General features: G+C 40.4%; 1 protein-coding gene across 8 annotated transcripts in view; it reads right to left on the bottom strand.

Moving 5' to 3' along the window:
* Positions 1-27062, bottom strand: part of PTPRM (protein tyrosine phosphatase receptor type M) — a 762555-nt gene that overhangs the window by 121614 nt on the left and 613879 nt on the right. For 5 of the 8 annotated variants that reach the window (XM_069468544.1, XM_069468547.1, XM_069468548.1 and 2 more), the window contains 4 exons: positions 26689-26763; positions 26432-26458; positions 22474-22485; positions 21561-21748 (listed from right to left, as the gene is read on the bottom strand). In XM_069468544.1, coding sequence (XP_069324645.1) covers positions 21561-21748; positions 22474-22485; positions 26432-26458; positions 26689-26763 — 302 coding nt within the window. The remainder of the gene's footprint in view (positions 1-21560; positions 21749-22473; positions 22486-26431; positions 26459-26688; positions 26764-27062) is intronic. The other 3 variants (XM_069468545.1, XM_069468550.1, XM_069468553.1) reach the window with 1 other exon arrangement.

The following is a 27062-nucleotide window of genomic DNA, read 5'->3' as shown; positions in this document are numbered from 1 at the left end:
CTAAGCAATTACATTTCCGCTGAAATGTATAATGTGATCAGGTCTTTCATTTATTTATTTTTTCATTTTGCCTCTGCTCTCACTGACGACTGCAGCAATCCCTCAATCAGAAGTGAAGGGTAAGGTTTAATGACTTCATGTATAATTTAGTTTTCTGCAATATGCTTCTTTATTTTCTGTTTTGCATAAGCTTAGGAAAGTATGGCAGTTTATCAGATCTGCAAGGACACCAAAGATTTATATACATTTTAGCTCTACCTCTTTATCCTACAACTTCTTTCATTAGAATTGTGCACTTGAGTTAAATTAGCTGCTGTAAAATATTACAAAAGTTCAGCCAAGGAGACAGCAGATGCTTTAATATTTTGCACTGCTCCCCAAATAAGAACTGTGAAGTAACTTGGGCTGCTGTATAGATATTATTTTTACAAACATGCCAGGCATGGCTTTTTCATTAGATCCATTTGAGATCAATTTAGGTAGTTTCTTAGATGATATGCACAATATGTATAGAGAAGTAGCTATTTAGGGTTTGGCTAAAAAAGACTTAAAGAAACAGTATGTGCCACCCATTTATGACACAGAAATGAAATATTATATATTGAGAAACAAAAATCCTACTTTGTATACACGCTTATATTTTTCCATAGTTTTTTTCTTCCAGTTTACTATGCCAAGAGAACTTCAAACACACTGAAACACATAAAGCTCACACACACACACGCACCAAAAGCAAGGTTTTAAAAATCTTGATCATTTGTCTTTGCCTTTACTCTGTAATATTTTTAATTAGATTCTGAAAGTTTGTATGTTTGTATAAGTGAACATTAACTTTTTGAATTATGTTTGTTTCTACATATCAAACACCGACAGACGATTTCAATGTCTCTTCTCTATGGCTCCTCTATGTGACCTCCCATATTGCACTTATTGCAAAAAAGTATTACAATGCTTTAAGCACAATATGGCTTTGCTCTGGTGGCCAACACCAAAGGCAAAACACACTTTGCTTTCGTGCGGCCGCCTTCTGCAATGGCTGTGCAGTGCTGCCTGGGGCAAGTCTACACTCAAGTCTGACTCAACACTAGTTCAGTATGACGTCCACGACAGTCCAAGTTGCACAAATAACACAAGTAAAACTAGGTCATTTCACATGATGAAAGTTCTAACATCAACAACATCCAGTCAATACACTTAATTTCCAACATTTCTATCATTTATTTATATTGGGAAAAATAAAAAAAAAAGATTATAGTGTGACAAATCTCTACAAACTGTGTTATTTCTGTCACTCACGATTAGGAGAAAGTGGTCTGGTCTGTGACGTGTACAGAATCTCTGTTCCGACCGTTCTCCTTTGTTCTCCACACAGCAGGTTTCAGGGGCCCAAAGTACAGGGAAGATGTGAAGGGAGCTTCTACCTTCTCATTATACCCAGAGAACAGCACAGGCCCTGGAGTGAGTCTGGGGTTCAAATTCCAGTATCCCTCATGAGCTTGGTGACATGGCTGAGAGCCTGAGCTCTCTAAGCCTCAGCTTCCTCGTGTCTAAAGTGGGGAGGGCTGTGGTGACCTTGAGTGACATAACACAGACGTGCTCAGCTCAGCGCCTGGCGCATGGCTGATGCTCAATAACATTAGCTGCTGTTATGATACAAACGTTGGTTTCTCTTACTACAACCATGAAGAAGTCCACTACCTGGTACTAAAAATTTTCAAAACCAAGAAGTTATGACTGGTTGTTAAACTTCAGCATTACCAGCCTGTACTGACCTATCCTAAGACAGTTGATAAGGAGCTCCTTGTCCAGTCAACCCTCGTACCTACTGGGTATCGAGCATAGCGCCACATGCTGTGGAGATCACAGCAAAGAATCAAAGGCCTCCGACTCGGACAAGATGCAATCTAGTCGCGACACTCGTGAAGCAGACAGCAAATGGCAGAGAGCGGTAGTGAACAGAGGCTAAATGGCACTGTGGGGACTCCAGTGTGCAGTGAAGGTTTGGAGACAGGAGAAATCAGTGAGGGCTTGATGGATTGGGTGGGGAAGAGTTCAAGGAGGTGAGACCTGAGCCGGTCGTGGTAGGACCAGAAGGACTTGCAAAGCAGGAGGACAGACATGGGCTCAAGTAGACACAAGTGACGCCTGCAGCAAAGACAGAGGCGTGGAAATGAGGGAACATGAGGATGTGACTGGACTTGAGTGAGAGATTTCTGTCACCAAACAAAGGGACACAAGGAGAGGTGGGATGGAGCACACTGGTGAGGGGTCATAACCACTCAGTGCTTTAGGCACTGTGGGATTCCAAGCATAGGGGGGCGAGTAATATTTCCATGTGACCAGAGAAAGCAAAACTGGTGGGGGTACAATGACTGAATTGATCGGAGACATTGGCTTGATGGCTCTAATAGCTATCAGGAATGAAGGGACCCAGTTCTGGAGCACAGTGAAAACATATATTTTCATCTTTATGCATACACATAGATGTATACACAAAATATCCTCCCAACAGTGGTGGCCACAAATCCTTTTTTCTAAAGGAGGAACTGGAGGTTGAGAGGTTCACCAGCAGGCAAACTATGTAGCAGAGTGCGCCCTCCTGCCCAGTAGCATGAGGACACCAGGAAATAGCTTGAGATTTTAAGGCTTTCTGATCTGATTCATGCCTCGCTTAAACAACAGAACAATTCCTTTACTTACCTGCAAAGCTCTCAACACAAGACAGTCTTGGAACCATTGGCGTCTTTGTTTCCCTTATTAGTCTCCTCATAAATCAAACAGGCAGAGCTGAAAAAGGGATGCTTTGATTTTTATAATCCTTTTAATCATAATTTTAAAATCTAGTACTATTTTTTTTTTTTTTTATGCAGTCACTTTCTTACAGCACCCACCAGTTGCAGGTTGCAGAAGATACGTTTCCTACAATGACTGTGGGCTGAAGGCTAATCATACATGTCCCATAAATTAGGGTAAAACCCCGCTCATGATCTTTCAACATGCGATGCTGGAATGATGTCTGATGTCAATCAAAATCCCAGTGAGCTCTTCCTTGATTAATTATGCATGCAAGCTCTTGACAAGGACATTGGAGGAATGTTTCCTGAGGACAGAGAATTCTGCCTCTTATCCACCCTGGCTCAGAAGTTTTTGAACTTTGCTTAACGGGGTTCTGTCACTGATTGCAGTGCAAAGGGCTACGTCCCTAAGGCTCTGCATGTCTAACAGTACTTCCGAGAGTACTTGGGGAAGAGAGTTTACAGGTCTAATTATTTAACAAATGCTTAGGGGGATGTCATTCTGAAAAATGGTCTACCAAGAGCAATGGCAGCACAGCTCAAGCACTGATTAAATTGTTTTGACATAATTGCCAGTTCACAAGAATCATGGCAGCCACTACTCAAACAATTTTGGAGTGAAACTATTAGAAAGAGTCACACAGGAAAAACATTGGAAAAGCAGTTATGAAGAATCATTTATTTATTTTATGGGAACACTGACATCAAATATTGGCATTTTTTTAAAAAAAGGATTAAAGTTATCTGACCCATGTAGTAGTCATAGGTAGAACTCGAACACATAAATTAAAACACTTTAGTGCAAAATAGATCAAGTTCCATGTTCTGCAGCCTATCTGAGGCTCTTTAAGATGGTTAAGAGGTAAATAACATTAATGAGCTCACTGCCAAGCTGTAACAAGAAGTCTGACGTGGAAATTGGACATCAAGACCCTAAACAAAGCGTAACCCACTGAAGACTCCACAGAAGATTTACTCCCCACAAACAAAGCACCGGATGGCACAACAACGAGGGAGCAATTCTGGTCAGCTCTGTCTGTGGGGAGAAGAGCCAGTGCCACCAGTGCTCCCGAGCACAGTGACAAGGGTGCTGAGCACACTGGCCGCAGATCAGGCACCTCCCCACGGCACAGGAGCTGCGGGATTGAAATGAAAACATTACGGGGCTACGCGCTGACAGGCAGAACTAATGTTCACAGGAATTTCAAAAGGGCAGAGGAGAGTGGGCAAACCATGGGGGACTTCTCAGCAAACGACTTTTCCATCAGTTTCAAATTATTTGTCCAGCTCCATTTCCTCCTCCTTTCTGCTCATTGGACTTACAGGACAAGTTTGTACTGTTTCTAAATGCTGGCAGTGCTGAACTGCAACACAGCTATGAAGACCCACACAGACCAAGTATTATTACTTTATCTCCTGAGTACCCCGACCTCTGATGACTGAGAAGATGTTTTTACCAGCAGGATCTTCTATAAATATTAGAGCTTTTAGACAAAGCTCTGAAGCAGAAGGGAGAGGAGAAGGCATGGGAGCTGCAGAAGGAGGCGCACGGGCCTGGCTGAAGTCCAGACGTGGGGAGTGACAGGGGAGAGAGGGAGATGAATGATGAGCCCAGGGCAGGGGGAAAGAAGAGGTAACTGAGCAGACGGAGTGAGATATATAATCCCATCTCTCGGAACCACTGCAATTCAAAGCAGAAATGAGCCAGCCACGGGCTCATGTGAATGATCAAGACTAGAGAGGTAGATGGAATAAAATTAGAGATGTTCACTCCATTTCACATCAACAACTTGCGTGGAAAGGCAGGTCGCAAAACTGGAAAGCAGACACAGCGGAAGGGGGTCTACTATCAGCTGAGAGAAACGCAACAACTGGCTGCTGATAGAAAGCATCTCCCATACCTGGAGGAACGGATGGTGGTATGTGGAGTGACAACTGCTATCAGTAACGGACAGCAAATGACAGCAGAGACAATGTTCCAAGAGAAGCATGGCCAACAGTGGTACAAGCCTGCAGCCACTGGAACTATGTGCCAACCAGGTGGAAGCATGGTTTTAGGATGGTAAGAAAGATATGCAGTCTTTGGTAGTTTTCTAATTGCTCCTCCAGGAGAGAATAAAAGGGGTGGTGTTAAGGACAAAGATCAAAATTCATTGATCTTTTTAATCGCATGGTCTAGCTTAAGAGGGTCCTAGGCAAACTTCTGCCAAATGCATGAATGAGCAGATCAAATACTACTTTGTAGATGCTACAAATCCCAGGGAATCCTTCTTATCAGGAGATATTTAAAAGAGAAAGAAAGATATATATTAATATCAGGAGAAACTTAAGCAATTAAATTAATTCTAAAGCTTAAACTTAAATATACATGCTAACATTTCTATGCTGACTAGTAAGAGAAAAGAGAATGTATAATTTCCAAATTAGTAGAAGAAAAAATATAATGAGACAAACAAAAATGCAATTAATCAAAAAATGGGCAAGAAAAGGTGAGGTGGGAGGAGAACATAAGACAAAAATGGAACAAACACAGAATAAGGTGACAGAAATATATTCAAATATATCAATAATCACAATAAATTAAAAATGTGCTAAGTGGTATCATTATAGAGTTTAAAAGCAAAAGCTGTAAGACTTGAATGAAATAACAAAATGTAGCTATATGTTATTTACAAGAGACATAACTAAAATAGGTTGAAAATATATTCCAGAAAAACATTAATTAGAGGGAAACTGGCAGTTATATGGAAATTAGACAAAAATAAATTGTAAAGCAAAAACATTACTAAAGACAATGGCATCACTGCCTAATGATAAAATGTTCAACTCACTCAAAGAGAAAATTCTTAACTTGTATTTACCTAGTAACTGAGCTTTAAAATATATGACCTCTTCTAACACACCTCTTTCAGTAACTGATAAATAAAAAAAAAGTCAGTAAGTATACAGAAAATTTGAACAAAATTAAAATGCTTGATCTAAAGAACATATAAAACACTCTACTCAATATTTCAATACTGTTGTTAAGACGACATAAAATATTTAAGAAACTGACCATATATAAGGCCTTAAATAATATCCACAAATTTCAGCGAACTTTCTATAATTATAATGCAATCAAGTTGGAACTCAGTAAAAAGATAACCAAAGATCACCCATGCACTGAGAAATAAAACACATACTCAATATACTCAACATGCTTCTAAATAATTTATGGCTCAAAGAAATCATAATGAAAATTTAAAAATATTTAGTAGTCAATGATAATAGAAATACTGTCTATCAAAACTTACTGGGTGCAGGACAACTGTAACTTAGAGGGAAAATCAATACTTCTAAATAAATGTTTATATAAGAAAAATGCAAATTAATGCATTTGTTACCCCATTAAAGAGTAAGAACAGAACAAACTCAAAGAAAGTAGAAGAAAATTAATAAAGAGCAGAAATAATAGAAATTTTAAAAAATTTAGTATTAAAGATCAACAAAGACAAAAGTTGTTACTTTGAAAAGCCTAATAAAACTGACAAACCTCTGGCAAGAATGTTTAAGAAAAAAAAAGGCACAAATAAACAACATTAATGATGAATAAAGGAAAAAATAAACATGCATGAAGATAAATTAAAAAGAAGATATTAACAAATATATGCCTCTAAATAAAAAAAGACAAAATGTACAAATTCTTATGAAAATATTAATAAAATTAACTCAAGAAAAATAGAAATCCAGAACTGTCTTAAAATTATTGAAAAATGAGGATGGAAAAACATGCACCAGTCATGTACAAGCACCACAGGTACTCGCCATCAAATTAGTACTAACTGACCAACACTACGGAGTTCACATGGTAGTAATACTCACTGGGTGCCAGTTGGGGGGTGTGGAGGGGTAAACCCATAACTAATGGAAGTGGAACACACTGTATAGGGGAGGAACACACTTGTAGCCCTAGCACGGTTTGGGCAAATGCATTGCATGTAACCAAAATGTTTGTACCCCCATAGTATCCTGAATAAAAAAAATTATGGAAAAACTTAGTACTTCTTAAAAATTTTAGCATGAGGAAAATGCCAGATCTAGCCAGTTATACAGATGACTTCATCTAAACACTTAAGAGAAAGATAATTCAAATCCTACATGAATTCTAACGGAATAAAAAATACAGAATGCTATTCCATTCACTTTAAGAAGTGGATACAATTTTCATTCAAAATCAGAAGATGAAAATAAAAGAAGGATAATTAACAGACTAGACTCACTTATTAGATTTATCCCAGGAATGAAGGATTGGCTTATTGGTATATAAAAAGAGTATAAATTATATATATATAAAATATTAACTTGGCATACTAACATATTAAAGAAATCAAATAATTATTTGTATCTCAACAAATGCTAAAAATTATTCTATCAAATCCAATATCTATCCTTGGGAAATAATATAAACAAACAAGGAATAGAAGGGAATTTCCTTAATTGATTAGCTGATTGCTAATTAATCAAGGATGCTTGTCAACCTAAGTTTTTTTAACCTCATATACATATATATTTAGTGAAATGTATAACTGATTTTTGTATGTTGACTTTGTATCCTGCAACTGTACTGAATAATTTATAAGTTCTAACAGTTTTTTGGTAGAGCCTTGAGGGTTTTCTCCATATAAGACTATGTCATACGCAAACAGGGACAATTTTACCTCTTCCTTTCCAGTTTGGATGCCTTTTATTTCTTGTTCTTGCCTAACTGCTCTGGCCAGGACTTCCAGTATTGTGCTGAATAGAAGTGGTAAGAACGGGCACCTTTGTCCTGTTAGTTATCTTAGAGAAAAAGCTTTCAGCTTCTCACTGTTTAGTATGATGTTAGCTGTGGACTTTTCACATGTGGCCTTTCATATATATTGAGGTATATTCCTTCTATACACAATTTGTTGAGAGTTTTTATCATGAAGGATATTGAATTTTGTCAAATGCAACTTACTTCAATTGTATAGAAAAGCTCTACACTTTTACTTCTTCCTCCCTTCACATTTTAGGTTACTGATGTTACAATTTACATCTTTTTTTATATTGTGTATCCAATACCACATTATTGTATTTATACTTACTTCTAATGTTTGTTTTTAAACTTTTATACCAGAGTTGAAAGTCATTTATGCACCACTATTATAATATTAGACAATTCTGACATTGACTATATATTTATCTTTACTGGTGAGTTTTACACATTCGTATGTTTCATGTTCTTTGTTAGTATCCTTTCATTCAGCATGAACTCCTTTTAGCATATCTTATAAGGCAGTTTGTTTCAGAAAGTCTTTAACTCTCTCTTTCATTTCTGAAGGACTGCTTCGCTTGGTATATTCTTGGTTGGCAGGTTTTTTTTTTTTTTTCCAATATTTTGAATGTATCATCCCACTCTCTCCTGGTCTGCGAGATATCTGCTGAGAAATCTGCTGACAGCTTTATGTGGATCCCTTGTATGTGATGAGTCACTTTTCTGCTTTTGAAATTCTGTCCTTGACTTTTGACAATTCAATTATTATGTGTCTTGGTGTAGACCTTTTTGAGTTCAACATATTTGGAAACTTTTGGGCCTCATGAATCTGGATGTCCATTTCTTTCCCAAAATTTGAGAAGTTTTCAGCAATTATTACTTTAAATAGACTTTCTGTCCCTTTGTCTCTATCTCCCCCTTCTGGGATTCCAGTAATGAGTATATTGTTTCACTTGATGGTATCCTATAACTTCTATGGTTTTCTGCACTGTTTTTCATTCTTTTTTCTTTTTGCTGCTCTGACTGGACAATTTCAAGTGACCTTTGAGTTCACTGACTCTTCTGCTTGACTGAGTCTGCCACTGAAGCACTGTATTCAATTTTTCAATTCAGTCATGGTATTCTTGATCTCTACAATTTCTGACTTAATTTTTTATGGTTTCTACTCCTTTGTTATACTTCTCATTTTGTATACATATTGTTTTCCTAATTTTGTATAGTGATCTGTTTTTTTTTGTTTTTTTTTTTGCAGTTCACTGAACTTCTTTAAGAGGATTATTCTGAATTCTTTATCAGTCAGTTCTTAGATCTCCATTTATTTAAGGTCAGTTATTAGAGCTTTATTCATTTCCTTTGATATCATGCTTCCTTTATTCTTCATTATCCTTTTATCCTTTCACTGGTGGCTGCACATTTCAGGAGGGAGCCACCTTTTTCAGCTTTTGCAGCTTTTTCACTTTGGCAGGGACAGACCTTCTTCAGTCAGTCCAGCCTGGGGATGCTGTCAGGCCAGCTGGTAGCATCCAAAGACAGATGCCTTGATGCTGGGTTCTCTAGTTGGGGAGGGCCACTGCCCATGTTCTGAGGTCAGGCGAGTGTGCTGGTTAGGCTCTGTGATCAGGCAGGGCTGCGTTCAGGCACGGCTTCAGGCTGTACTCTGAGGTCAGATGGGGATGTTGACTGAGCTCTGTAATCACTTCTGGTCAGATGTCATTGCAAGCTAAGCTCCCTGGCTGGGCAGTGCCACTGGCTGGACTCTGCAATTGGGCAGGGCCACTGGCTAGGCTCTGCAATCAGACAGGCCCTCGGGTTGTGCTCTGCAGTTGTACAGGGCCACAAGCTAGGCTATGCATTCAGGCAGAGCCATAAACTGTGCCCTGTGATTAGGCAGGGTCACTGGCTGTGTTTCCCTTCTGGGTGAGGCCACTGGCCTTGCTCTGTAGTACACTGAGTAACTAGTGGGCTTGCAGTTTGAGTGGGGCTGCAGGATGTGCTCTATAGTTGGGCAGGGCTGTAGGCTGGGCTGTGATCAGAGCCAGCAGCTATGCTATGCGCCAACCTAAGTTGTATTTAACATTGTAATGGAAGTGCTAGTTAATTTTGTCATGAAGAAAAAAATAGATAAAATGTGTAAAGACTAAAAAGATGCAAAACTGTCAATAATGAGAATTGACTTGATTTCTCCATAGAAAATCCTAAAATAATCTACAAATTATTGAAATAAAAACTACGGAACAAGGTTTCTGGACAAAGAGCAATATACAATTCTTTGAAGAGGTGGAATTACTGGTTCAAAGTATATAAAATGCTTAAGATTCACTGCATATGGGTATATTGACAACTTGCTTTCATCAAAGGTTGCACCAGTTTACATTTCTATCAACACTCTGTAAGAATGGTTACTTCAATTTACCATCACTAAAATGATGTTAATCTTTTTTTAATCTTTGCCAATTTTTTAATCTATATATCCCCCATATATATAAACACACCCATACATACCTCTATATAATTTTATATATATACCTATATACCTCTCTATATTTCTCTTTCTCTCCCCTCTATAAAACTGCAATAAAAAGAAAATGTAACTTTTAAAAAATACCACTGCCATAACAAAAAAGTACACATAACTAAAAGATATGTAGGATTTTATGAAGATTTTGAAACTTGATTGAGAAATATTAAAGATGATCCAAATAAATGGAGGCATTAACTATATTAATGGATAAGAAGATCCAATATGGCCAAAAAGACAATTCTCCCAAGCTTTATAATGGATCCTATGCAATTCCAAACAAAATTACATAGAGATTTTCATGAAGCTGACTGTTTAACTCATCCATGTTCCACAAGGACTAGGTGATTCTAAAATTACAGAAACACAAAGACTAAGGATTATCAACATGTTTCTAAAAAAGAAGAGCAAAGTAGGCCATAAAAGAGCTTATACAAATCAATAAGAGATAACTAACACTCTAGTAGACAAAGGTGCAAAGGGTATGAACAATTCACAAAAGAAAATTTTCACATGGCTTATAAATGCATGCAGACATGCCTAGTTTCAAATGGAACAATAACGATATAATCTTTTTTTACCCATCAAACTGGCTAAGGTTAACAATAAAAAAGATTAATCATCATTTTAGTGATGGTGAATTGAAGTAACCATTCTTACAGAGTGTCGATAGAAATGTAAATTGGTGCAACCTTTGATGAAAGTAAGTTGTCAATTTACCCATATGCAATGAATCTGAAGCATTTTTATATACTTTGAAGCAGTCATTCCACCACTTGAAATCTATCTTTAGAAAATAATGGAGGTAAATTCAAAGAATTATTTATAGCAGTGCTCATGGCAAAGATATAGGAAACATCTGGGATATAATATTAAGTAGGAAAACAGGATATGAAACTATTTAGATTAAGATTCTAATGCCTTAAAAATGTTAGATACAATTTACTGAAAATTGATAGTGAGTTTATGAGTGATTTTTCTTTTCTTTTTTTTTTTTCTTTATACTTGTCTTAAAATTTCCAAATTTCTTTCAAAAATTATCTTTTGTTTTTAAAAGAAAGCAACAATAAAATTAGGCTTGGAAAGCTTTATAAGCAAATTACTCCATATCCTTACAACTGTTTTTCATTATTAAAATAGAGAAGAAAAATAAAAGCAAGTATTCTCTTTAGGCAGATAAATTATGTTAATTGGATTTATAGTATGTTCTCTTCATGTTTCAAGAAGGAAGCTTAAAATACACTTAGTAATCAGCCAAGTAAAATATTTTGGTCATAAAATTGGCAAGGAAATCAATGCATAATTACCTAAAGCACATAAATACAATACATATAAAAACATATGCTGCATATTTATAATTAACACTGAATACATTATAATTATTCAGTATCTCTTATATAATTTCCCTAAAGTAAACAGATAAAAGGTTTTCCATGTCTCCCTAAAGGGCAACAAGAGAAGATAAAGAGACTGAAGAAGTTTTTTAAATCTATAGGATAATGAATCATGTGGGTGAATTCTAAACTTTACTATATTTCTATCATGAACATAAAACTACTTCATTTCAGAAGATACAATGGAAGAAACTGGAAAAGTTAGCATGTTCCCTTTCTTTTCAGTGAAATGACAGGTCAAAAATATTATGGGCTGTAATTCAGGATTGTTTTGGCTAGAGCAGGGGAGGAGCGGCGTTGAGGTGACCTCGCCATGGAGCTGGGATTAACGCGCAGCATCTGCTGCTGCTGAGCTGCTGAGCGCACCAGCCTTGGCGCTGCCATCGGGGCCCGAGGGCTGGGCGGGGCCCCAGGGCCGGGCGGGTCCTCTGCCAAAGCAACACGCTGTTCAAAGCAAGCACAACAGTAGAGAGGAGAAGTAACACTCCTGTCATGAAATCACAAGTCAAATCAATAAAACCACAAGGTTAATTTCCATAGGTCTGCATCTCCCCGGTGTTGCACAGAGAAGGGATGCGGTCTAGTGGGAAGAACACAGCTTCAGAGTCCACAGGTGATGGAATAACTCCTGCTACTCTACAGGGGCATGGCCTGGGGCAAGTGACTTAAATTCTGAGTTATTTTCTCATCTGGAAAATGGGTATGATAATAATGTAATAGCACTGTGGTTAGAAATATTAATATACACGAGTGTGTTAGACAAAGGCAGACACGGCCAACATCATCAATGATCTAGAGCCAAGCAAGACTTAAGAAGAGTCCACCCCTCAAAACCTCGCTTTCCCCTGAAATACTTCCATGACAACACAAACTACCTTCATGAACCAATGGTGGAACTGTGTATGATAACATAGAGTTCTTTTTCAGAATAGTTGGATTATGAAATGCACTGAAGTCTCAACTAAATAATTATACATTGTTTCTATTAGGGGTTTGGAAGAGAGAGGAGAAACCAAACTGTTTTTCCTTTCTCTCAGGCACTGGACACAGCACAGAACACTTCTGTGACCACATGTGTGGAATTTTTCCACACTAAGCAATTCTCTAGTGGACATCAACTGGGTGTCCTACCGTTCCATTCCATTCAATTCTGACACTTCCTACCTGGAGTTAGAGTCAGATCCCACAGGTTGAGGACTCAGTTCCATAAGACTGTCCCCAACGTCAGCTGCCAATCACAAGCAGTAGGTTGTCATCTATACTTCGGCCCGACCAGCTATAAATCAGGGCTCCCAGGGCCCCTCCTTAGGTTTAATTAATGTGCTAGTATGGCTCGTAGAACTCAGGGAAACACTTCCTTGCATTGACTGGTTTATCAATACAGGATGCTATAAAGGGTACAGATGGGCAGCCGGGTGAAGAGGTACACAGCACTCAGTATGGGGGCAAGGCCAGGCGGCTTCCACACCCTCCCTGGACGCACTACCTCTGAGCACCTCCACCCATGGGTGCAGCAACCCAGGAGCTCGTCTTCTCTTGTTGTTCAAGAGTTTTTATAGAGCTTAATCTCCAGCTGCCCCCAGCCTTCTTTCCCGGAGGTTGGTGGCTGAGGGTGAAATTTCCGAGACCATTTTAAAATGATCAGTATTGATCAGGTTCAAGTCGGTCAGCACGCACTTTCTGATTGGATGCCGCCAGCCCCACTGGTCTTATATGATGATCTGTACCATTCTGAGCTTGTATATTTTTTTTAACAGTTCCATCCATCTTTATCATTTCCCCACATAGAGGTGTATGTGTTTAAATACATAGAAATCAATTCAGCAAATATAAAGTACAAAGTATAAGTACAGAGAAATCAATTCAACAAATATTTAGCAGTGTTTGTTAAATATCTACTGAATAAATCAATTACTATATTGCCCATAGTACTATCAGTTAATATGTTGCCTCCTACATTATTCAAACACAGAGCTATGAGGCTGTAGGGGAATGGCTGCTTCTGACTGGGACGAGTAGGGACAGCTTCGGGTGGTGTTAGACCTGAGCTGGATGAGAAGGGGTCTGGCACCTGGAGGAGGAGCTTGGAAGTCACTGCAGGCAGAGGCCACGATGGCCAGCAGGGCCCAGAGCCACAGGGGCTGCAGGCTCAGGTGTGAGATGGCGAGTGACGCAGCAGCGCTGGAGCTCAGCGTGCACAGTGGAAAGTGGCTACAGTTGAAATGAAAGCCTGGACGACAGGCTGAGGTCTGAGTTTCCTATTTTTGGAAAGAATCCACAGCAGAGTTTTGAGCACCAAACACGCTAACATCTATGTCTCACAAAGAAAACTGGTTGCAGAGTTGGGGGCAGTTTTGCAGGAGAGGGACTGGAGGTAGGGAGGTAAGTTGGGGCGCTCTTCCGACAGTCGGGCGGGCCGTGATGGCTAGGCCACGCAGGAGGGGAAGACGGATGTGCCTGCAAAACGGGGAGGAGGAAAGCAGTTGGCATTTGTGACCTGCTGGTGGGGAGCTGCAGGAGAGGGAGGGGCAAGGACAACTGTGAACAATCTGGTTTGACCGCGTTAGTGGGTGGTGACAGTGTCAAACTAATCAAAAGCGCGGGACTGATACCAGATACCCGCCAGGTCTGCAGAAGTGGATGTACAGGCACGCGTCCCGTCCCCTCTGGGCCAGGGCCTCCGAGAAAGCACTGTGGCTAATGGCATCTGACACTAAAAGCATGTTAACAAGTGAGAAAATTGCTTAACTTCTCTCAGGTTAGATAAAGAAAATTCTAATAACCAGCTTCAAAATGGAAACCAGACCACAGCCTAGAAGTGCTTGAAACAAATTGGAAAATGTCGACTTCCATGAACTATCATCAGAGGGAGTGCAGACAGTTGTAGGAAATAACAATTTTTAATCTCATTTTCTCAAGTGTGAGCATGCACATGATGTCATCAGAGGCCAGGGCAAAGGCAACTGCATAAAAACGTCAGCTAACGTGCAAGAGGCCCTGAAAGCAGGCAGGACAGAGAGGAGCGGGCCGCAAATTAAACAGACACTTTTATGTTGGTGCTTTAGAAAAAATAAACCAAGTATTCACAGTAAAACCAACTCTCTCTACTGCATTATTTAAAAATATGCAGAAACTTTAATCCACTAAGAAAGCATCCATAAACCCACATACCTGACTTGCCCAAATAGCTCGAAGCCTCGCAAAATTTCAGAGAGAAGTTTTTATCATTTTCTTATGGATCTGGATCACCATCACCATAATGATTACAGGAAAAAAAAACATGTCACAAATCACTTGGCTGCTTGAGCCACTGGAGGCGCAGCTGTTGTGATTCTCAATGCGTTTGCAGTCCCTGCCAATGCCTCCCCCACCCCCGCTCCCGTCCTTAGCTTTCAGTGGCTCATGGCTTTGTTTTGTTTGTTTTGTATCCTGTGGGATGGAAAACAACCTGCACTGATTGTGCCAACTGATTGACTCAGCTGGTGCCTCCGAACATGAAATGCGAACGGAAAAGCGCATCTGAGAAGCGTGTGGGCTGGAGGTGAGGGATGGGGGCCTCCCACTCTGGACTGCGCAGGGAGCCGGTGAAGCAGCTGCGCCCAGGCAGCGGTTCCATCAGCTGAGCAACACGAGTGCCTTTCACTCCACCTGCTCCTGCCTCTGTTTTCAAAAAACCAACCACGGGGCTGCTGTGCACCAATCTTGAAATGCTCCCACCAGTACGTGCAGTGCTCTGCCAACCAACCCAACAAGGGAGAGGCACCTGGTGCCCGGGGCGCTCTCTTCCCGCACCCCGGGGAACTGTCTTCCGCACCTAAGGACATCTGATGTTAGGGAATGAGAACTGCAACCTTGGCAGAGAGCAGGGGGGTCTGCTGGGAGTGTTTTGTTTTGTTTTGTTTTTTGTAGGAGATACTGGTGCTATGGTTGGGCCTGGTAGGGGGAAGGTTTGGGTCATGGGGTGGGTCCCTCATGAATGCCTTGTGCCCGTCTCGAGGAGTGCGTGAGTTCTCACTCTGGCAAGACTGGATTGGTCCCCGTTGTCATAAACCAAGGTTCCCCTCCTGTTCAGTTCTCTCTCTTCACAAGTGTCTGCTCCCCTTTGACCTTCTCCACCACGTTTTGACCCTCACCAGAAGCTGAGCAGATGCTGGTGGCATGGAGCCATGCTTCTTATACTCCCCAGCCTGCAGACCCTCTTCTCTCTACAAATAACCCAGCCTCAGGTATGCTGTTACAGCCACGCTGCACAGACTGAGTCAGCTGGCCTCTCTGAGGGGGGAGGCAGGTAAATGAAGAAACAGTGAGAATTTGGAGGGCAGGTGAGACATTTTAATGATAATCCTTTCTTACCTTGCTACAACTTTGCCAAACATAGACAAAGGCATCAAATAATACACTGTGCTTGTATTTAACAAAATCCGCTGTTTTACTTAGAAAACGGGGGAAGGATAAGAGAGGAAAATAAACAACCCGTATGTTTAAAAAAGATCTACAATGAGCTACAAGAAGAAAGACATGTTTAAAGAAAATCCAGATTCCACAGAAAACGTCACAGGCTGTACCTAAATCCTGAAGATTTTCGCATAATGTCTTCAATTCCCCAGTTTAAACTAAGCTAAAAAACAATCTCTATGTTCAATTATAAAATTAATCACTGGTATTTGTGCCCTAGAGAGATACATATGAGAAAAGTTGGTGGGATAAGGATGTTTTCCTAAATATATTTATATATGCATGTACACACACCCGTGTCTATATATAAATATATTCTGAAGAGTAGGGCGCTAAGAGTTACTTAGGCTTCTGATAAGTTTCATCTCTAGTAACTGGAAAACACATTTTTGTGCCCCAGAGTGATGTTATTAACTAATGAAATAGTATCGTCTGTGTTTTTTCAGGATGTCCTGTCTGGAAGTAGTTTTCAATTGCTGTCCTTTCTTTATTTTAATTTTAAAAATATAGCAAAACTTGTTTCAGAATAACATGCCTGTTTTCCTACTTAAGGTTAATGTCTTTTTGCTTGGATTCCCAAAGGGACTTAGACTCAGTTCAGAAATCGAGGTGTAAACAAGGACCTTTGGGGGTGACAAGAGGGACAGCCTCACTCCCCACTTGCTCAGGGTCACCACCCCTGGGGCCTGGCATGGTCTTGAACACTTTGTAGCTGTCAGCCTGGGGCAGGAAGACCAGGAGGGGGCGCGTACAGCACACCCGTCTGGGGCAGGTCTACTGGTTCAGGGCAGAGCTGCGGAGTCAGGGCAAACCTCTCTTTTCAACTCCAGCTGAGAAAGGCCCCGATGTCTGCAGGGCAGGGTGGCTAAGTCCTACGCTGTCCCTCTTTGGTGCAGTGATCTCCCCCCGGGGGCTCAGACTGACTGCCCTTCGCTTGCTGGTAGGAAGAATCATCTCGTCTCCTCTTTTGCAGCAACACAAACAGACTTCCCTTTTCCGCTGGGTCTTTCTCCTGAGATCCCTGCACCACTCTCTGCTGACAACATGCCATTTTCTGTTCAATTCAGCATGTTTACTTCTTTATTGTGATTCATGTCTGAGTTTCTTTTGAATCAAATTATTGCATCTCCCTGGTGAGATGTGCCATATGACTATCTGGTTAGAACAAAATCAAATAAAAAATTTGCACTAAGCACTGCTCCATCGCATCCCCACCACATGTTTGCCTCTTGTTTGGACGCACTTCTGTCGGCTAGTTGATCAGTAATGAATCCGTCCAGCGCTTGTGCCAATTTTCAGACATTGCTGTCTTGGAAAAGATAAAGAGGAACTGGTTGAAATGGGTTCAACAGAGAGAACGTCGCCACTTCAGCGATATTTCATAACCCAGATGACTTGTTTTTCCTGCTACCAACAGATTGAAGAAGACCGGAAAGACCGAGTGGACGATTACACAGAGTCACAGCAACAACCAGAGCCGTCCTTTAGGTTTCATCCCCAAAGATGCTTTAGCACCAAAGTAGCTCACTGCTCCAGCAAGTCCTGAAGCCAAGCGTTCCACGGCATTTTTGAACAGGGATGGAGCAATATCCTTCCCATTACACTTTGCACTGAATACATCTTCCCTCTCCCCTTTACTATTAATATTTTGGGTACTGATTATTACCTTTTAAGCAATTCTTATGGGTTCATATAAAAAACATTTTAAAAACGAGCTGTTCCTACTAAACAGATCTCCATGCAAGTACAGGAATGAGACTCATGATGCATCTTTCTTCTGTTCTCAGTGCTCCCAGAATGCCACCCGAACTTTCCCAGTGTGACACTCGAGGTCCTTCGTGATCAGAGCCCCCCACCGCAGGACTCAGCCATACAGGACTCCTGCTGTCTCCCCAGCGCACCCCATGCTCCTGCTTTTGTGTTGGCCTGGACGGCCTCCCTCTCTCCCCTTCTGCCAACTCTCACTCATGTTCAGCACAGCGGATAACTTGTTAAATCAAGCTCTCCCTCAAATCCTATTTTGCCAAAGACACCAATGCAACTGTTTGGTTTTTTTTTTTTAAAGAGGATTCTTTGGTCTACAGTTACTCGTAGGCTTTCCTAGCTTAGATAGGACAATACTATTTTAGCAATAAAAGGTGATTCACGGCACGTATTTTAAGATACTTATTTTTCTCAGTTCCTAAACTCTTAATCTACAAAATCAAACCTACCTATTTATTTTTAAGTTTTTTTTTAATTTTTAAGTTACCATGATATATGGTAAGGAAGTTACAGTTCTGTAGATGAAGCAAAAAGTACTAACCTCTTTCCATAAAGTGAGCGGCCCACTCTGTCCTCAGCCGGTTCTACACGAGAGGCCACAGAGATGCACTGAAACCTCCACGTAACACAGCTTCCCTAAAAAGGACGTGGTGTGCACTTCTGCTCCTGGATCTTATTATAAGTTACTGTTTTTCGCTTCTACTAGCTGGCACTTGCAGTGAACGCCTGCCACACGCCCGGCGTCATTCCGCACTTGTGCTGCGTCAGCGAGTCACCCTCACAACAGCCTTATCAGGTGGATACTATAATTTTTTTTTTTTTGAGGTAGCGTCTCGCTCTGCTGCCCAGGCTGGACTGTGGTGGTCCGATCATAGTTCCTGATTTCCTCTCTAACGTATATTCTTTTTTCATTTTTTCCTTACCACTTCTTTCCTTCTTTTTGTTTTTTTTTTAATTGAAAATGGTTTGGAGTTTAAAGTATTTACTTTTTAGTAGTCTTCTCTGATCAACTCAATAGCTAAAATGAAAAAAAGTTTTTTGAAATGTAATTAATATTTTATTTTGGGAACGCAATGAATTATCAGTCATACTACACTTGAGTATAAAATACTTTAGTTTACACTTATTTATTTATTTTTTTTTTTTGAGACAGAGTCTCACTCTATTGCCCAGGCTAGAGTGAGTGCCGTGGCGTCAGCTTTGCTCACAGCAACCTCAAACTCCTGAGCTCAAGCAATCCTCCTGCCTCAGCCTCCCGAGTAGCTGGGACTACAGGCATGCACCACCATGCCCGGCTAATTTTTTCTATATATATTTTTAGCTGTCCATATAATTTCTTTCTATTTTTAGTAGAGATGGGGTCTCGCTCTTGCTCAGGCTGGTCTCGAACTCCTGAGCTCAAACGATCCACCCACCTCGGCCTCCCAGAGTGCTAGGATTACAGGTGTGAGCCACCGCGCCCGGCCTAGTTTACACTTATAAATCATATTTCTTCAGGAGCTCTGAGTGGATGATAATGTTTTGCATCTTTCAAGTATGCATCATCATGGTATATTATAAAAAGTCACAAGATAGGTATTTTTAAATAGTCCATGAAAAATTGGACTCAGGTTATTTTATGAATTGTTATTTGAGCCTAAAACTAATCTCTTTGACATTAACATCTTTAATAAACATTTGAGCAATACCTGCATTCAGAAGATTGGATAGAAATAAGATATCATCTCTATTCATTAGGCTTATATTTTCTCAATAACCTAATTTTGTCTTTTCATAAGATATTAATACTTTTGGAAGTCTTACTCTTAATCCTATTAATTCCTAAGCTATCCTTTAAAAGTGTATAAGGAAATATGCAAAGTCAGTCAATTTCACTGAATTATACATTGAATCACTAAAGGTAAATCTAAGAATTTCAGGGTTGCTAAAATGCAGAACTTCATTTGAAAATATTTTCTGGACTTAAATCAAACTCGGAGGCATGGTTTGGATCGGTTTCTTTGGATCCACAGGCTTCTCAACTGAGGTCACTGGCAATACACCCAGCTGTGCATGTTAGCAACGCAAAGCGTGTCCACTTGTCTGCTCTGGACAAAGACTCACTCTTACAAGAAGTGCAGCAGTGGCCCAGCCAGCAGTGGCACCATGTGTTGCTTTGAATGCTGCGTTGAATCTTTGCTGATCAGCTTGGAAAGAGAGCTAACCCCAAGACGAGGTGGCATCTGGGCATAAAATGAACTGTCATGAGTGCACCCACAAGGGGAGGAAGAGGCAGGGGTAGAAATTCGCAGGCCACAGAGGTGGCAGGAACTGATTTTAACAATGCTTTAATTCCCGGCAAGATGTTTCCCAACTATGAGCTCATTAGGTAAGCATGGGACCAGAACCACATTCTAAGATTTAAAAAGCCACATAGCTACATAATTCTATTTTTATTCTGAGTAAGCATGTTACTTTATCTTCATCAATGACTGTAAACTGATTTTTTTTTTTTTTTGAGACAGAGTCTCACTCTGTTGCCCAGGCTAGAGTGAGTGCCGTGGCGTCAGCCTAGCTCACAGCAACCTCAAACTCCTGAGCTCAAGCGATCCTCCTGTCTCAGCCTCCCGAGTAGCTGGGACTACAGGCATGTACCACCATGCCCGGCTAATTTTTTCTATATATATTTTTAGCTGTCCATATAATTTCTTTCTATTTTTAGTAGAGATGGGGTCTCGCTCTTGCTCAGGCTGGTCTCGAACTCCTGAGCTCAAACGATCCGCCCACCTCGGACTCCGAGAGTGCTAGGATTACAGGCATGAGCCACCGCGCCTGGCCTGTAAACTGATTTTAATAACATAAAAAAAGCAATCCAACCTTTCTGCCTCGCCAGCCCCCACCCCCACATGCCTGTACTTCTTTGAATCACGTGTCTTCAAGTCCTTTAATTCTCTTCAGTTTTTGAATGACCTTCCAACAGAATTAGCTAATGGCACAGGCTTGGGGAGAGGTAAGCCCTGCATTTTATATATAGCAGGTGAGTATCACCATTCCCGGAAATGTCCCTGACAGCTGTCCTCAAAATTGCCCAGGACAGCAGCGTGCTCTCTGCGCTAGCCGGACAGTAACAGCTGTCACAACCGTGACAATAGCCAGTCCCTGTACTGCTGTCTAATCTCTACTACATGACATTGCTGGTTGGTCTATAATTGCTTTAAGTGGACAGTTTCTTCCTGAGGTAACAACTATAAAATTATTAGGATTTAATATCATACTTAATTACAGGAAAAGCCAAGGAAGGTAATCAAGAATGGGGAGGGAGACATGAACTAAAACGTAATTCTGACAGAGAGAAGAAAAAAAGAGATAAAAATTAAAAAGAATGGGGAGGGGAAGACAGCCTGGTAGGTCTCTGTTTTCATTACATATTTATGCAAAATGAAACAAAACATAGAGCGTTCTTCCTTTTTCCATCTAACACACGTGACCTTCTTCATAGTAAGTACCACCAAACAGAAATGGATCCACGGATGTAATACGGCTGGCCCTTTGTACCTGAGGGTTCCACATTATGTATTCAACCAAACAAGGATGAAAAAATACAGTATTCTTGGGATGCAAACCCATGGATATGGAGGGCCAACTTTTTGTATCCTCGGTTCTGCAGGACTCACTGAGAGACTTGAGAATGCATGGATTTTGGTAGCCACTGGGGTCCTGGAACCAATCCCCAGAGAATACTGAGGGATGACTGTACCGGGTCCCTCTCTGGCATCTCTTGGGGGGTTTGTCTGGCCTACAGAATGAGCTGGGAGCACGATACCTGGTGCAGTGTCCAAGAAGGAACCAGGAAGGAGCCCTGGCACGGAGCTGGTGCTCACCTCGTATTCCTCCTTGAAGCCGTAGCCCTCAGCGCACTTCATCTGCGTGATGTGCTGGAGCAGGTCTGCCACGCGGATGGCGGGGTGGAGCTGCCCGGTCTGGTAGGGCACGTCGGCGGGCTCGCGCTTCTTGTAAGTGTGGGACTGCACCAGGCTGCTGGTATCGCTGGCCATCGTGTGGGTTTCATCTAGGAAAAGAAGGCCAGGGAGAAAATGAGAGAGGGCCAGGGAACTAAGTCGCATCACTGAGAATGCTAAGCAGCTGGCCGCTGACATCCCCTCAACCTATGGCTGCAAAATTCCCTACGATGGCTCAGCAAAAAAGAAAAGTTAAATGTTTAGAAATTTAAATGGGGTTGGCAATACTGATAGGAATGTGCAGAAATCTTTGTTTTTACAAAGCAGTCCAAACGATATATTGCTTTCAAAAAGCTAATTGATAAGGGCCCTTTAGGCTTTCGGTGCTAAGGTTTGTGGAAGTTTCAATCTGAAACTTCACCAAGACCTGGTGCAAAGCCAGTCTTGTATTCTTCCAAACATTAGTTAACTAGTTTGTATGATGATGTAAATAAACTCTGCACAAATGTTCTGTGAGCAAAATAAAAGTGCACAAAATGGTTTGGCTTAGAAAGCTAGCAATGGAAATGTGGACTTAACACATGAAATCAAAGACTAGAACAATAAAAGGGAACTTGGTTTGGGGATAATGTTTTGATGAGTCACTTTGCATGCTCCAGTATCGGAAAGCTTGACAAAATATTGTGGAGCAACACATCACACATGGAATGTTCTACAACAGCAAACATGCAGGCCAGCACAGAGCAGTGCCAGCTGGCTTCATCAGAATCTACCGGTAAGACACACACTCCCACTCCCTCCGCAACTTTTCCATGGGGCGAATTGGGGAACTTACCATTTATTGGCACTTTTAAGAAGATACATATCAGGAGAAAAAAGGAGGAGAAAAAGGAAACAGGGCATAAGCAATAGTACTGCGTGAATAATTACAGGTAGTTTTTATTTTGTGCTTTAATTTTCCAGTTAAGTTTTCTATTGAGAGGTGGTCAGAGGGCAAAGCCTCAATTCTCCCATCACGTTAGGATGGAGGTGTTTAATTTAAGTACTCAATAACAAAAAGGAGGTTAAAATTAGTATTATAATTGCCTTTCATCCCCCATGAACCAAGTAATGACTAAATAAGTCTTATTTGTATTCAACACATTTTCTCATTTAAATTTCTTGAACAAGTCAACCAAATTGTACTACAAAATTAATGCCAAAATTTGGTCACATAAGCCTAAAGAGGCTATATTTTAACAGAAGACTACTAGTAAATTGGGTTAATGAACTGCAGAAATGGTAGCTATTAAAAATGTCTTATGCAGGAAAGTGCTAATAGACTAGAATTTCACATTCTACAGGTTAACTCATTATAATGCTGAACCCCTTTAGCTGTTTTATGATTGAGGATGGGTATTGGCAAAATATAATGCTAAAGTTACTTAAAATGAGAGTATTATATCAAAATTGATTCCAGATATAAAGAATTAAAACATATAAAGGATATATTCAATTTTTAAAAATTACTAGTTTATCAATAGGGAATTCAGCTATAGTTAATTATTATTATTATTTTTTTTTACTGAGAAGTTCAGCACCAAAGGAAATTTAGTCCGAGGGTGCTTGGTTAGCAGGGCCTGGCTGGAAACCTCACTCTATCTGCATCGCAAAGCACCTGGGGATGCATGGCATGAAAGGTGGTACACAAGTGTGTAGCTATGTTGCTGTTGCTGAAATGGCACCTGGATCACTACAAGGTGGCTAAAGACACAAAGACAAAATAAAAAAGGGTGGTAAGTTGATTTTATGATTTTTTTTTTCATTTGGATTTGCTTTGAAATTTAGCAATTCATATGTTCCCATTTTATTTTAACAGTCACAAATAAACCTGGAAATTTTCACATCAGATTTGTTCACTGGCAGCTGCCAAGCGTCATAAACAGGGATACAGGAACCCTGCTGAAGTACTGAATCCCTTGAGCTTTTAGTTACTACAGCAGCAAGTTCTGTTCTTTATAGTAAAATAAATGGAACATTAATTAGTTTCCCCTCTGTGCCTCTCTCGTTCTCGCAGTTTTGTACCTTGTGGGATGAACATAATTAATATGCCCTCCATTGTGGGCTCATCTTCTCAACTCCCCCTAACTGATTTGGGCCTTTCACGTGGATACACCAGCAACCTGCAATGCTCTGATCCCAGGGATGGGTATTCTTGGAAGTTTTAAATCCACAGAGATACAACCACTGTCACTATTGTATATAATCATCCTGCACAGCATTATGCCATCTTGGCCTCATTACTAATGTGGAACATGTCTTTAAAGCATGTAAACACTACCAGGTCCACCTAAGAAAACAGTGCTATTACCTAGTACATGTGTACGGTCGAGGTAATAGGTTTCTCCTTCTATACTACTAGAAATTCTTGATTCTACTAAAATTAGTGATTAATCAGTTTTCCGTGACTTCTTAAAAAAGAATTATTACTGATAAAACATATCATTTGTCATTAATTTCCTTTATGTGTTAAAAAAATCACCCACCAGTAATTTTTGAATTAAAAATAATGCCTGAGGAAATCAGAAATAAAGCTGCTCCCTAACAGTTCAGATCATTTTCTAAGAACTGAAAATTAATTCTGCCTATATTCCTTAATGAATTCTCTTAAATTTTTGACAAACCAATTGAAAAACTAAATTGAAATTAAAGCTATAATTTGAGGTGGGGGAGGTTCTATCTGTCCATCCACCCATCTATTTATATTTTTGCAAGCAAATGAGCTACAGGTGTCTCTATACCTTAGCGCTGAGCACCTCCACAAGAAGTCAAAGTACTAGAAGACTTGATTGTGTTGAGCTCTGATGCACAACAAAACATTTCTTCTTGTCTTACTGTCAGTTATAAGCGCTACCATCCTCCAGGAGTGCTAGAGTAGCTGTACAGCTCATCTTCTACCCATGGTTTCCAGTGACAGCCTTGCCAGTCCTTACTATGCAACATACAGATTCACCTTTGCACTGAGTAATATGTCAGGAACAGAGTCTCCAAGCACTGCCATTGGTGACGCTGGTTCCTGCAAAAGCTATACATGTAACAGGTATTTGTCTATCTGGCTGACTTCTTCTTCCACAATGTGCATCATTTTTGCTACTTGAATTGTCTGTGCAAGTGATTCTGTCATGGTAAAAAGCCTAACCAACTTTAAAGGATGTCATTAATGTTCATAATAACAAAGCAGCTACTTTAAAAAATGATATTTGTTTAATAAGCTTATCTTAATCCTGCTGTGAAATCTGAACATTTTCTTTTCTTCTGACAATGCACGTCTTAGCCCTCCCCACTCACAGCTCCCCCTGAGGTCAGCATATCTACTGGAGGAACCTCAAATGAATGCCACAGCACACAAAGAAATCGCAAATCTTTGCCTATCAAAAGATTCTGCAAATGTCATTTGCATGTAGATTACATTGTTCTGGGGCCTAAGATTAGCCTGTGCCCCTCACTTATGAAAATAATAAAAATGCAGCTTTCTTTCCCTTATAGTTTATAGTGAAAGGCTGGGGCAGGGGATTTAGTGGGCTTTGTTAGCCCTCAAAATGACGCAAAATTCAAAAATTCTCTTTTAGATCCATTCTTAAAATTCTAGCTTTGTTCATTTTATTCCACAGGCAAAAAACTTGCTTAAGCCCAGAGAAAAGGAAAATAAAAATTACCCTCTATACAAATATCATAACAACTTAGAGAAAAGAGAAGCACAGGGGAAAAAATTATGTTGCAAAGATATAAACCCTTGTAAAGAGAATTAGGAAGGAGAAGTCGAACAACTGAGGATGGAAGTCTTGCTACAATGAATTGTTATATACCTTGAAGTCGTTTTTGTTGTGCTCCTTTTCGGTAAGGTTAGTAGTAGAAAGAGAACACAGCCGTGATACGCTCGGGTTATTTTTGCGTCTCAAATGCAACAGCAGCTCATGCTTGTTTGGTTATCACAGCCCAGGTAATGCCATTTTTCTCCTCACCCTTCTTATATTGAACAAACAGGATTTTTTTCTGTAACCCCCTGCTGGGAATATTTCATACTTTAAATGCATTCTGCCCCAGTGGGCTAACATTTTAGTTCCTTTCTATGACATCTGACACATAATAAACCATATGATTATAAAGTGCCATCTTGTCATTTCACTGTGCAGATCTTCAGCTCCTTTGAAATTCCACTCTGTGACAGACACTTTGGAATGCTGGGAGCGTGCCGTGAGCGGCACTGAGGATGGGTAGGGGGCCAGAATTCTACCGTGATCATTTTTCTGCATAACATTAGGCATAATTAGAAAAATGCTATTTTTGAAATTGAAGTTTTTAGTGCTTAGCAATAAGTGAAAATAATGAGGAGCTATTTTCACTTTTATCACTATCACATTTGACAGAATACAACTCTTGGAAGTACACAGCTGGGCGATGACATGGTTCTTTCCCTTGGGATCAGACCTAACCTTAAATTCTGAACACAGAAAGGGAGAATACTAGAGCTGGGATTGTTCCTTTCAACCTTTTGGTATCATCCCCAACACGCATGCAGCAAACCCTTCTTATTTCAAGAATGTCTTTTTCAAGAATGGCTATTTCAAGAGTGACTATTTCAAGAACGTCTTTTTCTCATCTAACCCCGCCCACCGCCCTAAGGCCACCCACCACTCCCATGTCCTGCTTATAATCACTGCAACATACAGAATTAAAGCTGCAATTTCCTACAGTGGCCACTGACTTTCTAAATAACTCCTGCAATAAACTCTGGTAAAGGGAAATGTTCTCACCTAAAATTGCAGTTGGCACAAATGGGTCTGTCATACATCGAAAGCAGGTCAATGCAGAGAAAAGTAAAAAGAGAAAGAACAGTAAATGATTGATGAACGGTCCCCCAATTTCTGCACAGAAAGTCGTAGAAAGCATTGGGTTACAACATCTCACACAGTAAGCTCCGAAAGCATCACGGATAGCACGGTGAGTGAGGGCTGATTGATTCTGATGGCTAAGGGGGTATGAGGGACGAAACAATGGAAAAATCTGTTACCTGGGTAATAGGAATTAGGCACCGATGTGCTCAGTGTGTTTGTTTTCATTGTAAAGGATGATGGTGAAGACACGGCTGTAAATAAAAGAAAGGCAGGTCAGCAGCTGTAGGTACTACACACTCTGAACACGGCACTCTGAGGTCGCCGCAGCGACTCCGTGCTGGGGTGGAATGCTGACAGGAAGAGACCTCCGAGATGCACTGACACCTGCGTGGTAAATACCACCATTCCCAGTTGTTTCTGGGTAGCTACTTGTCCTTTAGAAGATGACCACCCTTTTACCACTCCAAGTCTTTTGCCCCACCAGTGAAGGGAAAACCCACAACCACAGCCAGCATTTTGGATAGAGAAACTCATCAGACTCCTGTTTTGA

The sequence above is a fragment of the Eulemur rufifrons genome, chromosome 5 (genome assembly GCF_041146395.1).
Source record: "Eulemur rufifrons isolate Redbay chromosome 5, OSU_ERuf_1, whole genome shotgun sequence".
NCBI classification, from domain to species: domain Eukaryota; kingdom Metazoa; phylum Chordata; class Mammalia; order Primates; family Lemuridae; genus Eulemur; species Eulemur rufifrons.
This window is presented reverse-complemented; position numbering and strand designations above follow the sequence as displayed.